We start from the raw sequence: 12,547 nt of genomic DNA, 5'->3' as shown, positions 1-12,547 counted from the left end.
TCCCTCAGGGGGGATAGGCTGTGGATGAGATAGCATGATGAACTCAATTGTATAGCCACGTGGATGACATTTTGCACCCATTTGTCCATTGTTATTGCACTCCAATCTGATAGAAAGAGTGCTAGACAACCCCTGAAAGGAGTGGGGTCGTTCTATGGCAGTAAGCGAGGCTCTCTAAAGTAGTGGTTCTCAACCAGGGGTCTGGGGCCCAACTGGGGGGGGGGCCCGCAAACAGGTTTCAGGGGGTCAGCCATACAGGGCCAGCATTAGACTTGCTGGGGCCCAGGGCAGAAAGCCTAAGCCCCGTCGCCCGGGGCTGAAGCTGAAGCCTAAGCAAATTAACTTTGCAGGGCTCCCTGTGGCATGGGGCCCCTGGCAACTGCTCTGTTTGCTACCCCCTAACATGGGCCCTGGCTTTTATATGCAGAGAAACAGTTGCTGTGGCACAGGTGGGCCATGGATTTTTTAGAACATGTTGGGGGGTGGGGGGGAGCCAAGAAAGAAAAAGGTTGAGAACCCTGCTCTAGAGTTCCTCAGAAAGATCTTTTCTATGGGAATTGCATCTGGCAGGAAGAAGATTGTGAAGGTGGACCCGGAGAACAAGATCTTTGAGTCTTTTGACACTTCTGTGGTGGTTTGTACAGCCTCTAATGGAAAAACTGGAGGTTCTGTAACATTGTGCGGGCAGTGGACAGTAGAATTTATGCTTGGGAGCAGGTGTGTAAATACCCAAGGTACAAAGTGTAGCTCTCTAATCTTTGAGGGCATGGAGAAAAATCATCTGTTTTCTGGTTAAAAAGATAGGATCCACTGAAAGGCAGGTTTTCAGTGGTATTTTGCAATTCCCTGAGGAAATCAGAGGAACAGAGCCACAATTCCCTCCGCATGACTATGCCTGAAGCCACAGAGTGCGATGAAGTATCTGCCACATCCACAGCTGATTGAAGGGATGTCCTTACTACCAATTTCCCTTCCTCTATTGCCTAGAAGTGGGTCCGGTCTTGCTGCAGCAGTTTTTCAGCAAAGTCCTCTAGTTCGCTGTAATGCAGGAAATTGTGTTTGGCAAGTAATACCTGATCATTCAAAATCCTGAATTGAAGGCTGGCTGAGGAGAAGACCTTGTGAGCCAAAAGGTCCAACCGCTTGCCCTCCTTATTGGATTAAATGGAGCATGGGCGCTGTTGTTTGGACTGTTCCGACGCTACCTAGACCACAAGTGAATTGAGGATGGGAGGGGGTGCAAGAAAAGAAACTCAAATCCCTTAACTGGTACATAGTAGCATTTTTCTACCTCTTGAGAGTAGGCGTATTGTGGCTGGTGTATGCCAAACTGTTCTAGCTGGCTCGAGGGTGACATTGTTAATTGGCAGAGTAACTCTACCCAGTGCTGATGAGTGAAAGATGTCCAGCAGCTTACATTGAGTGCCTTGGATCTCCTCCAGAGGCATGTGAAGCTCTCCTGCCACTCTACACAGGAGATCTAGGCCAGCATGACAGAGCCGGAGGATGTTATGGTGGGCCCCATGGTACAGGGAACCAGTGGCTCTGTGGCGGCTGGAATGGAGGGATATTGCCACAATATAGAAGGCTCCTTAGATATTCGTAGTGGTGGTAATGGATGGACAGTCCCTGCCCCCATCTGACTCTTTCGAAGATGAAGACTTGGACACCTGTTCCATCAGCAGTACCGTTGGAGCTGGTGGAAGCATATAGGCCATCGGAGCATGGGGTGCCTCAGCTGTGGCATGTCATGAGTGGGAGATATAGTCTCCCTAAAAGTAGAAGGCTCCAGAAGGTGTGGAGACCTCAGCTTTCCTAGAACAAATACTTCTTGGGGGTGCTGGTACTTTTCCTGACCTCCCTGGTATCAAGGGTACTCTTTCTTCACCGGGAACCAGAGCGGTGGTTTTCCCCAGAGCCGACAGTTCTTGTAATCTATGGGGTGCCGATACTGACATGATATGAAGTTCAGTACCTGATACTGGCTTGTGCTGTCTCTTCTTGTGTTTTAGAGCACGCTCCCTCCCCATGACTGGAACTCGTGGAAGGAGTATCCCCTCTCTCAGGTTTGGGGGAAAACTTACTGCCATGCTTATGTGCATGCTTCCTTACCTCCTGACTAGGCCCCAGCACGGGGTCCACAGTGGTGGTCTGCCGGTGCCAGACTCAGATTCTGTAGCTGGATGCACACTCCTAGCTCTCTCTCAGGCTGATGTACCGGGGAGCTGTCCAGCCTAGGTCAGAATGAGGTCTCATGGCAACTTCCATGAGGTGCTTCCAGAGGTGGACAGCCCAGCCTTCTCGGGTAAGGCTGGGGAAGGATTGCACCTGGATGCAATGTGGTGAGAAGGAATTGGAGATGTGGTTGTCCATCCCACCATCACCTCAGACGAAACCATGAGGTAAAGCCAAGGGCGCATGCACGGACCAATGGACACTACTACTTTCAAATTCTCCAGCTATAGATGAATGGTGCACATGTGTAAAACCTCAGTGGACTACAATTGGGACCATCACTCGAAGAAGAACAACAGTACCTATATAGCAACATTCTGTATACACCTTTTCATTCTGAGTTACGATTCCAACCACCGTTTACTCCATCTACCCACCCCTCTTTCCTTCTCCTCTTCATGGCTGCATATTCTGACCCCTATACTCTTAGACTGGATCATAGTTGAAAATTCTGCAGTGAGGTGATGTTATCACATTACTATACATCAAGAAAGCTTTGTAAAATCATGCCATCGTCCACCTTTCTTTCATTTATGTAATATCCCAATCAAAATTTAAGTAATGCTTTTCAATCCATTTTCTCAAATCCCTTGTATATTCGGTAGCAGTATTGCTGATATACTACCAAGCCATTACAATACTCCTGTGGGGGTGGGGAGGCAGTAAAGGGAGGGAAGGGATAGTAGTAATGAAAGACTTTTAATACATTAAATATATTGCCATGTTCTGTTTCATTCAATAACCCAATATAAATACAATTGTGAAGTAAGTTAAGATAGAACAGAAGATTTATTGCATTCAGTGTGGGCACTGCTGAAGACCCTAAGGAGACTGAAGTTGATTTCTTTATGAACTTTAAGCTTCTGAACACAAAAGATTAAAATCCTTACTGTATGGCTCCTTGAGCATTGCCGGTGGTGATAGTTTGATAAAATAATCAAGGACACATAACAGTAACTGGAAAGAGATCACCAGGTCATCTTCCATTTGCAATACTTTTCCTGAAAATGTAAAAAAAGAAGGACTTTATGAGTCAATGCTTGGAGTTTAAAATAAAATTATTCCTGACAGAAGGTTTCACCTCAAAACCACTGTTAATGGATTCTAGAAAATGTCACCTAGGATGTGAGCATGTCTGAAGTTTGATGTATTTAGCCATGCATGATTTGTAAGGATTTATCACTGTGGAAAGAACATACATAGCTAATTCATATTTTTTTTCTTAAACTGTGAATGAAGTTCTTATTTTCCAGCACATGACTTTTTTCTCCCCCACACACACTTTTTACTCAAGAAGGACACTGTAGACAACTACTTCGCCTTCATGCATCACTATTTTCTATTTATGTAATTTTTCCCCCTTTTCTGTTCTCCAATTACTACTTAAACTTGGTTTTACAAAAAATACTTAACTTCTCTTCATTTATACAGTCAGTTAAAAGCACAGCAATTGTTATATTCCAAGCTCAGGTTAGTCAGGCTGTCCAAACAGTCTTTGTGATAGGTGATATACTTACAAGTTATAGAAGTAGAAGAATTAACAGCACTTGAAAAATTAACAGTACACGGTGTCTACAGTTTAACAGTTATCCTTATCATTAGGACTAGAAGGTTACCACCTAGGCTCGTTTCCAGCATCAGTTTGACTGAGCTCATCTACTTCCAAACCTCTTACAGAACTTTTTTATTGACCTTCCTATACCTGGTAGAATTTTACCCCTTCCTCATGACTCTCAAAAAGGCAAAGCAAAAAACCTCCCATAGCCTTACTTTATGGCTATATTCAAGAATTTTAGGAGGAAACAAAAATTCCATTGTTTCAGCTGCTCCTAAGCAGGTTTTATTGACAGTTGTAAACACAGGAGCTTTGTATACACTAGGACTCCCGCTGGTGCAAATGAACTAATTCTGGACCAATGAGGATTTTTAAAATAAATTCTTTAGTGTAGAATAGTGGTTCCCAAACTGGGGTTCGAGAACCCTTGGGGGTTCACGAAATGTTACAGGGGGTTCTCGGAAAAAAATTCCCTAATGGCGTCCAGAGCTATCCCTAGGGACCCCGGGCAGCACAGGGCCAGCAGCCTGGAGCCCCTGGACTTCCAAGAGCTAAGCAGATCAAAGCAAGCATCTCTATCACATTGAGGAGATTTAAACTTCAAGACTCCTTATAAGAAATGGAAAGGGAGGTGGATATTTTTTGCTGTTTTGAAAATTAAATAGGCAGCTAGTATTGTTTTTAAAATTATGACGACGAACAAGTTTAAACTTTGTTGTAACATGCATTGTTTGTCTGGACTGCTCAAGACCTGAATGCCTGTGTAGGAGGAACTCTTTCAGTTGGCTTCTTAAATACCTTCATGCTGTTTCATATCTGATACTCTTCGATGAAACATAGGAGCCTTGTCTTATAACAGGCTTATTCAAAGTGATACAAGCTACGAAAGTGAGATCTTGGAAGAGTGTTGCCATTTTCATAATGTAATAAAAATACTGTAATGATAAATAAGAACATAAGAATGACCCTACTGGGTCAGACCAAGGGTCCATCTAGCCCAGTATCCTGTCTTCCAAGAGTGGCCAATGCCAGGTGCCCCAGAGAGAATGAACAGAACAGGTAATCATCAAGTGATCCATCCCCTTAGGCTCATTCCCAGCTTCTGGCAACAGAGGCCAGGGACACTTAATAATGCATAGTGTGTAATAAGCATGTCATAAAAACAAATTTTATATTTCCAAGATCACTGCTTTTATAATTTATACTCAGGTAAATGAGAAAGTCCCTGGAAATATTCATTTTTAGGAGGGGGTTCTCGTGAGACTTGACATTTTAGTGAAAGGGGTTCATAGGTTAAAGTTTGGGAACCACTGGAGTAGAAGATGCTTTAGATGCTGATTGTACTGCTATAACAATATGGTGTTGGCCTCCTATCCTTAACTAAGGCCCAAGCCCTTCACAGAGTGAGTCTTACCACAGTGAATAAACAATTTTACAAACTTCTCCAGATCCATTTAAAAATATATAAATAAAATACTGGTCACTTTTAGGCAGCCATTTCCATGAAATAGGGGCAATTATTTAAAAAACAAAAACCCCCACACATTCCACCCTTAAATCCAAGTGGCCAGAACAGCAACAGCCTCCTAAAAGGCAGGAAAGATATCACATACCATATTCAAACTTCCCAGTCCATAATACCAGCTAATAGAACAGCCAAACAGGGTCTTGCTTCTTGTATTGGAGATATCAAACAAAAAGTTTATAAATTCACTCCATTAAAAGAAATTAAAATAATTCTACTATAAACATCATTTACCTTTCGCCAACAAAAAAGTGATCCAGGAAGTTTTCAGAACCAATGGGAAACTCAATTCAGCAGAAGTCCTATACACAGACAACAAAGTAGTAAAAATTTCACAGCAACCGTTCTACAACAATTCTGAATATAGTCTCTGTAGAATCACTTGAGTCTGTGGACGCATTCATTTAGGGCAACACAGAAAGTTTTCCTACACTTAAGGTTTATTAGTATCAATACATTCTGAATGGAATTAAAACTACAAACAAATTTTGAAATGGAAAGGTTAACTGTTCTTATTCCATTCACGAAATTCTAAGCATTAATGTATGGGTGAAGGAAGTGAACGTTTATAATTTACTCAAATTATTGGGAGTATTAGTAAATTATTATTATTTCTCTTGCTCATGACTTTGACAAAAAGGTCCTATTCTCCAGTCACAGCATTAACTCAATCTAATTTTGGGAGCAGACAATATTTCCTCTCATCTATTACTATGTTTATGAAGCTCATCCTGGCACTGTTAGTTTCTCCCATGCTGATCCATAAACCAGCAGGTGGAGATATTCAGGGTGCAAGTGGCACCATCAATACACTGACCAAGTATATCACTTCTGCAACTTTCTTCATTTCCCACTGAAACTCCCCAAGTCCCTGCTCAATCTAAACTAGTCACATGACATGTTGGTGCCATCAATAGATGGGTTTTTTTGTATACACTTTAGAAATAAGTAGTTAGAAAAGTAAAATACTAACATATGTTTTGGATCGCCTCCTAAATTTTATATATATAAATTATAAAAGTCAAACTTACTGACTGCTGGGTTGTATTATGTAGATAAGTCCACAAGTCCTAGAAAAAAAATTCAGTTCCTTACTTCGCATATCTTTCTCAATCTAAAACAAATGTGTAGCAATATGTATTTCTGTGTATTTAGCTGAAACAAAGGCCACCTCAGAAAATGTCAGTTATTGTAATTAAAGAACATTGCCAATCTATTTTACAAGTGTCACAAACAGACACAATGGGCTGGTTATAACTAGTAGTTTTACAAGGAGCAGCTCTTGTTGGAATGCTTATATCAAACCTCACATAATAAAGCAATATAAAAACGTGATCTATTAAGTAATCATCATATTTTCCAGAAAGCCAGGATTTACATACACGTTATTTTCCAATGTCTTGTAAATAAATAGAGTCTGTAGTACACTCTCAAACCACTGGATGAAATGTGTCTTGAGACTGTTTCACAGTCTTTATTGTATCAATGTTACCATCTCGGGATTCTGTTGAAAGAGTCTTACCATATCAATTTCTTCTTAAAACCACAGGCTCTTGGAGTCAAGCAATTAAAAGAGGAAGAAGTGCATCTGAAGAAGTGAGGTTCTTACCCACGAAAGCTTATGCTCCCAGTACTTCTGTTAGTCTCAAAGGTGCCACAGGACCCTCTGTTGCAATTAAAAGAGACTCAACTCTCATTTTAAAAATAAGTTGCCCTAGCCCTCATGGTTGAGGGGGACAATAGAAACCACTAAAACATGACCCAAGTGTGCAACCTAAAGGCTCAGGAACCAGAAGTCAAAAACCTTTAATAATAATAATAATAATAATAATAATAATAAATTGTAAAGCCTCATGATTGAGTCAAACTCAAATTTTTGAATACCTGAGGTTGGCAATACTGTTTTAAATTTTATCTTTCTAATCTGCCTCACAGTCTCTTCTTCTATAATGTCACTGTCCAAACATTTTACAGAAAAAAGGTCAGAGGGGAAAAAAAGAGGAATGGGTGGGGAAAGACACCAGACAAATATTCAGGGGCAGGATTTAAAAGGAAAAAGGGAATATGCAGATTAAGTGACATTTTTATACTTCAGAAAAGACCTATGGTTAGGGTTGCCAATTGCTTAATTGCACAAACGCAAACACCCTTGCCCTGCACTGTCCTGCCCCTTCCCCAAGGCCACGCACCTCCCCATTCCCGACCAATGGGAGCTGTGGAGTCAGCGTTCAGGGCAGGAGAAAGCATGCAGAGACCCCCTGGCCGCACCTCCTCCTAGGAGCCATTGCCGGACATATCACTGCTTCCAGGAGTGGCGCGGAGCCAGGGCAGGTAGGGAGCCTGCCTTAACCCTGCTGCACCGCCGGACTTTTAGTGGCCTAAAATCTCCCAGATTGGCTTCAGTAGCCTCCAGGAGATCAAGCCCGATCAAGCCTGGGTCACTCATGGCCAAACCAGGATGGTTGGCAACCCTACCTATGGTAGGTCTGAGAAAAAATATTTAGGACTTTCCATCTTCTATACTGACCATCAACGCAATGATAAACTGGATTAGATTTAAAGAACAAAGAATTGATATTACCCATTTAGGAAAGCAAATCAATCATGTCCCTTTAGGCAATGGGGAGTATCAATAGGACATGCAGCAGCAAAACCTGCTGGAGTGTTGCTAAGCAACTGAAAAGAATTTCCTTACATGAAAGGAATAGTTGCCTAACATAGGAGGAGAAATATGATTGGGGGGGGGGGAAGGGAGGGAGGAGAGCAAGAACAGTGTATACCATGGGCAAGAGATAAAAGCCAACTTGTAGGCAGCCAGCTTAGTAGTATGTTTGAATTTCACAGCTAACAAACATGAAAATGCAGACCACCAAGAACTGAAGACTGAAATCACTTATGGCTATTCAGTGGCCCTGTCTCTATGCTTGGTTTGGTTGCTTGTGCCCCAATGGCTGACGATATCCATACAATACACCTTCACAGTCATCCTAAAGGGATACTTTAGAGCCATGAGACATTTTTTGGTGATGCATTGGTACAAGAGACCGTAACAGTTCAATGTCACAAAACTGAAAAATACTTTAGCACTGTAGCAACTCTGTCGATGCCACAAGACTTGTGGCACTCTTGCACTGATGCTCAGTGCTGTGAAGTATCTCTCACTGAAGACTGCAATCAGAAAGGAATTTAAGAGTATTCTAAGGAGAGCTTGAGGTACTGGCATGAGGTACACACTAGCACTTCAACGGAGCAAAAATCTTTGAGAGCTAGGAGAGTTCACCCTGTCCCAATAAACTCAAGAATAGCAAATTGGCTATATTTCTGTCCTTGGAGAAATATCAAAATTCTAAGAGTTCTCTAAAGCAAAAAAAATCTTTAATCTGGTTTAAAAAAAAAAATCTACACAGAAGACTTAAATCTGTACCATTCACTTTCAGTGTCTCCTTTCCTTCCGCCTCAGAAAAGGCTACTGCTTTAAATTAATTAATTTTGGGTTAGAGTTATGCAAGACTGTCTATTTCCTCATATCACATTGCTGTATTTGTGATCAGCTGTGGCACTCAAAATGGCTCATACCCTTAATACACAAGGAAGGGAGCTGCTGACAGACCATTTCCCATAAGCCTTCAGCTGTACAGCGTCTTTCAGTATACTCAATTCAGACAGCAACCAGGCTATCAGGTGTAAAGATGCTGGGTCATTGTTCTAAGAGACTGTCAGGTGGAATGGGTAAGGTGACTGGGGTCTGTGTTGATCAGATAAATTTAACACCAGAATTGCCTGGCTCATGCTGAGGCTATCATGATACACCCTGTATCCTTGCTTCAGGACCCTCAAATCTCAACATTTTTCTCAGGCATTTGGGGAGAGGATAGGATGTGAACTGAATGAGATTACTTAGGTGGTGAGGTTTTCAGGGGCAGTTTATCTGTGCCATGCCTAAAAAAGGAGGCTGGAGGCCCCTGGTGTTACCATAGTACAAATAATAGCAACAGAAGCAACAACAGGATGGTCTTATAATGCAGTACAATAGTTATGGTATAAACATTATAGTGTTTCTGTATAACTGATTTTAAGATACTGGGAAATATGCCTAAAGTTTAGGATGGGCACTTCTAGTACATATGTTTTAGAAATCAAAATAAATGTTGTCAGCTAAAAATGAATCCATCAGTTCAAACAAAAAAATTGTGATTTTTACCTTTCAAACTTGTGATATAGTGCAGATAATACATCATACTTCTTATTCAGTCGTGATACATTACTATCAACTTTAGTGCTTATGGTATCCATGTTAACATCCATCTCTCTCAGCAACCGAAAACATGTGCACACACTGCAAGAAGACAGATGAGAGATTATGAGATCTGTTTCTTTAAAACAAAACAAACAAGAACATTACCTTACAGTAACTGGTTCTTTAAGAGGTGTTGTACACACACATTTCACGTTTGGTGTACATACTTTTCATATGCTCAAGAAGTTCTTTTTAGCTAGCAGTGTCTAATGGGGCCAGGATTGCACCTTTTATGCCCTCATAGCTCCCTCTTCCCCAGAATATAAAGATCAGAGTGGGTCCAACCTTATCTCAGTTTCTTCGCAAATACAGACTCTCATCAGAGTGGATGAGAATCCTGTGGATTCTCTCTATATGATGTTACTAGAACAAAGTTTAAGAACCAGTGTTACTGTAGGGTAAGTATCTGCTCTCTGAGTGATTGCCCACACAGATTCAACTCTTTGTGATTAACAAACAGTTGCCTATTTACCTGCAGGTGGGTATAAGGAGTCTATCAGAAGGCAGCCCTGCCTGGAGTGCTATCCTATCGCATGTCACAGCACAACCTATGCTTCTGCCTCCATTTCCCTTTCAATGGTTCCCAAAAATATACAAAAGCATTCCAAGTATACATAGGCTCCCTTACAGAGTTAATTTATTACAAAAGCAAACTCCATGCTACAAACCATAGCAAACCAACTCGCCAACATTCCATCAACAAACAGTCCCAATATCTCTCACCATGATCTGTATCTCAGTACACCTCCAGCATCCCACACCATGCCTCACTCCCAGGTATTGTTTTGGGGTCATTAACAATGCCTCACCCAAGCCTTCAGCTTTCGTTGGCCCCATGGTTTCAGCTCTCCAGCTCAGAGAGCCAGTAGGCTCTCCCTCTGATGCTCTCAGCCTTCAAGCCCTCTCCAGCCTTCTTTGGTCATGGCTCTCTGGCTCAGGAAGGCCAGCAAGCTAGTTCCTCCAGTGATTTCTTGCAATTTCTCCCTCTTTCCAGGGAGGGCCAGCAGAAAGCTTTCAGTTCTCTGCAGCTTTCCCCAGACCTCCTCCAGTCTCCTGACTCCCAGAGAACCCTCACACTTGCCCTTTTCCTGCCTGAACCAGGCAGCTCTCACCTGCCCCTTTCCTGAGTGACCCTTGCTAACTGCTCTCCCACTTACTAGGCCCAGGTACCCTCTTTTAAGCATATTTAGGAGGCAGCTGATGAGTCACGCATGCACTAGACACCCCTTCCACTTAAAGGGGCCAGTCACCCTGTGACAGTCTTTTTTAACTAGTCATGCAGGACAGCCCTACAGAAATGGTATTCAAACCTCTGGTCTGCACTAGGGCTTTTTGGTGCTCTGATAATAGAAATAGTGAACAGTAAATGTGTGGACCAAGCTCCACATTGCTGTTCTACTCATCTCAGGTATGGAAACTAACCAAACAGGCAGCCAAGGCAGCTTGAGTCCTAATGGAATGAGCGCTAGTATGGTCAGGGAATTTTTCCTCACTAACTGATAAGTTCTTATGCAGTCAAAAAACCACCTGAATAACCTTTAAGTGAATGGTGCTGCCAGGGCCGGCTCCAGGGTTTTGGCCGCCCCAAGCAGCCAAAACCAAAAAAAAAAAAAGCCGCGATCGCAATCTAAAAAAAGCCAGCGATCGCGATCTGCAGCGGCAATTCGGCGGGAGGTCCTTCACTCCCAGGCGGAGTGACGGACTCTCCGCCGAATTGCCGCCGAATACCTGGAACTGCCGCCCCTGTCCGGAACGGCCGCCCCAAGCACCTGCTTGAGAAGCTGGTGCCTGGAGCCGGCCCTGGGTGCTGCCCTTTGACTGTCAAATGTCATTAATAGCCTATGTGTGTTCCTGAACAATTTTAGTTTATCTAAATAAAATGACACTGTCTAGCATGCAAAGCTTTGGAAAGAAAGTCACTTGGTGAACAGACCAATTTATATAGAATTTTGAGACTATCTTGGGCAGGAACTTTGGGTGAGGTCTAAGGGTACTCCCAGCATTCTGAAATACCATAGACATGGGACCTGACATACAAGCCTGTATCTCTCCAACCCTCCCACCTGATGCAACATCCACCAGGAAATCAGTTTTCATTGAGAGGTGGTAAAGGGAGCAGGTTACTAAGGGCTCAAAGAACACTGCTAGTCCTATATTCAGATTAAAGGAGGGAGGCAGCACCCAAACCGGGAGGTGGGGGGAAATACATGCATGAATCCCTCAGGAATTTTGTTACTGTAGGATGTGAAGACAGCATGGCTTACACATAATTCTGCAAAATGAACTTTCATTTTGAGTTGATGAAGAGTCCAGATTGCCTTCAAATAAGTTGCCCAGTATTGTTGAAACTGGAGATGTCAGTGGTGAAAGCTGTTGCTGAGATAGCTTGATGGAAAAATCTCTTAGTTTAGTTCTGTAAGTCAATTTGATTGAAAGGTTTCCTGTTCTGGAGTAGAATGTTCTGAACCACAGCTGTACAGCGTCTTTCAGTATACTTAATTCAGACAGCAACCAGGCTATCAGGTGTAAAGCTGCTGGGTCATTGTTCTAAGAGACTGTCAGGTGGAATGGGTAAAGTGACTGGGGTCTGTGTTGATCAGATAAATCTAATACCAGAATTGCCTGGCTCATGCTGGGGCTATCATGATACACCCTGTATCCTTGCCTCAGGACCCTCTGAGGGTAAGGCTAGAAGGAACCACCAGCCCATCTAGTCCAGTGGCTCTCAACAAGGGGTATAAATACCCCTGGGGGTACACAGAGGTCTTCCAGAGAGGACTCAGCTCATCTAGATCAGTGTTTCTCAACCTGTGGGTCACAGCCCCCAGGGGGGTCATGGAACAGGTTTAGGGCGATTGTAAGTGCAGGGTCGGCATTAGGGGTGGCAAGCAGGGCAACACCCCAGTGAGCCCAGCAAATCTAAGTTACATACTTC

General features: G+C 42.8%; 1 protein-coding gene across 2 annotated transcripts in view; it reads right to left on the bottom strand.

Moving 5' to 3' along the window:
- Window positions 1-12,547, bottom strand: part of RB1 (RB transcriptional corepressor 1) — a 161,165-nt gene that overhangs the window by 127,896 nt on the left and 20,722 nt on the right. For both annotated transcript variants that reach the window (XM_034758495.1, XM_034758496.1), the window contains exons 4-7: window positions 9,517-9,651; window positions 6,347-6,385; window positions 5,550-5,617; window positions 3,126-3,236 (exon numbers count right to left, since the gene is read on the bottom strand). In XM_034758495.1, coding sequence (XP_034614386.1) covers window positions 3,126-3,236; window positions 5,550-5,617; window positions 6,347-6,385; window positions 9,517-9,651 — 353 coding nt within the window. The remainder of the gene's footprint in view (window positions 1-3,125; window positions 3,237-5,549; window positions 5,618-6,346; window positions 6,386-9,516; window positions 9,652-12,547) is intronic.

This window comes from Trachemys scripta, chromosome 1 (genome assembly GCF_013100865.1).
Source record: "Trachemys scripta elegans isolate TJP31775 chromosome 1, CAS_Tse_1.0, whole genome shotgun sequence".
Taxonomy (NCBI): Eukaryota; Metazoa; Chordata; order Testudines; family Emydidae; genus Trachemys; species Trachemys scripta.
This window is presented reverse-complemented; position numbering and strand designations above follow the sequence as displayed.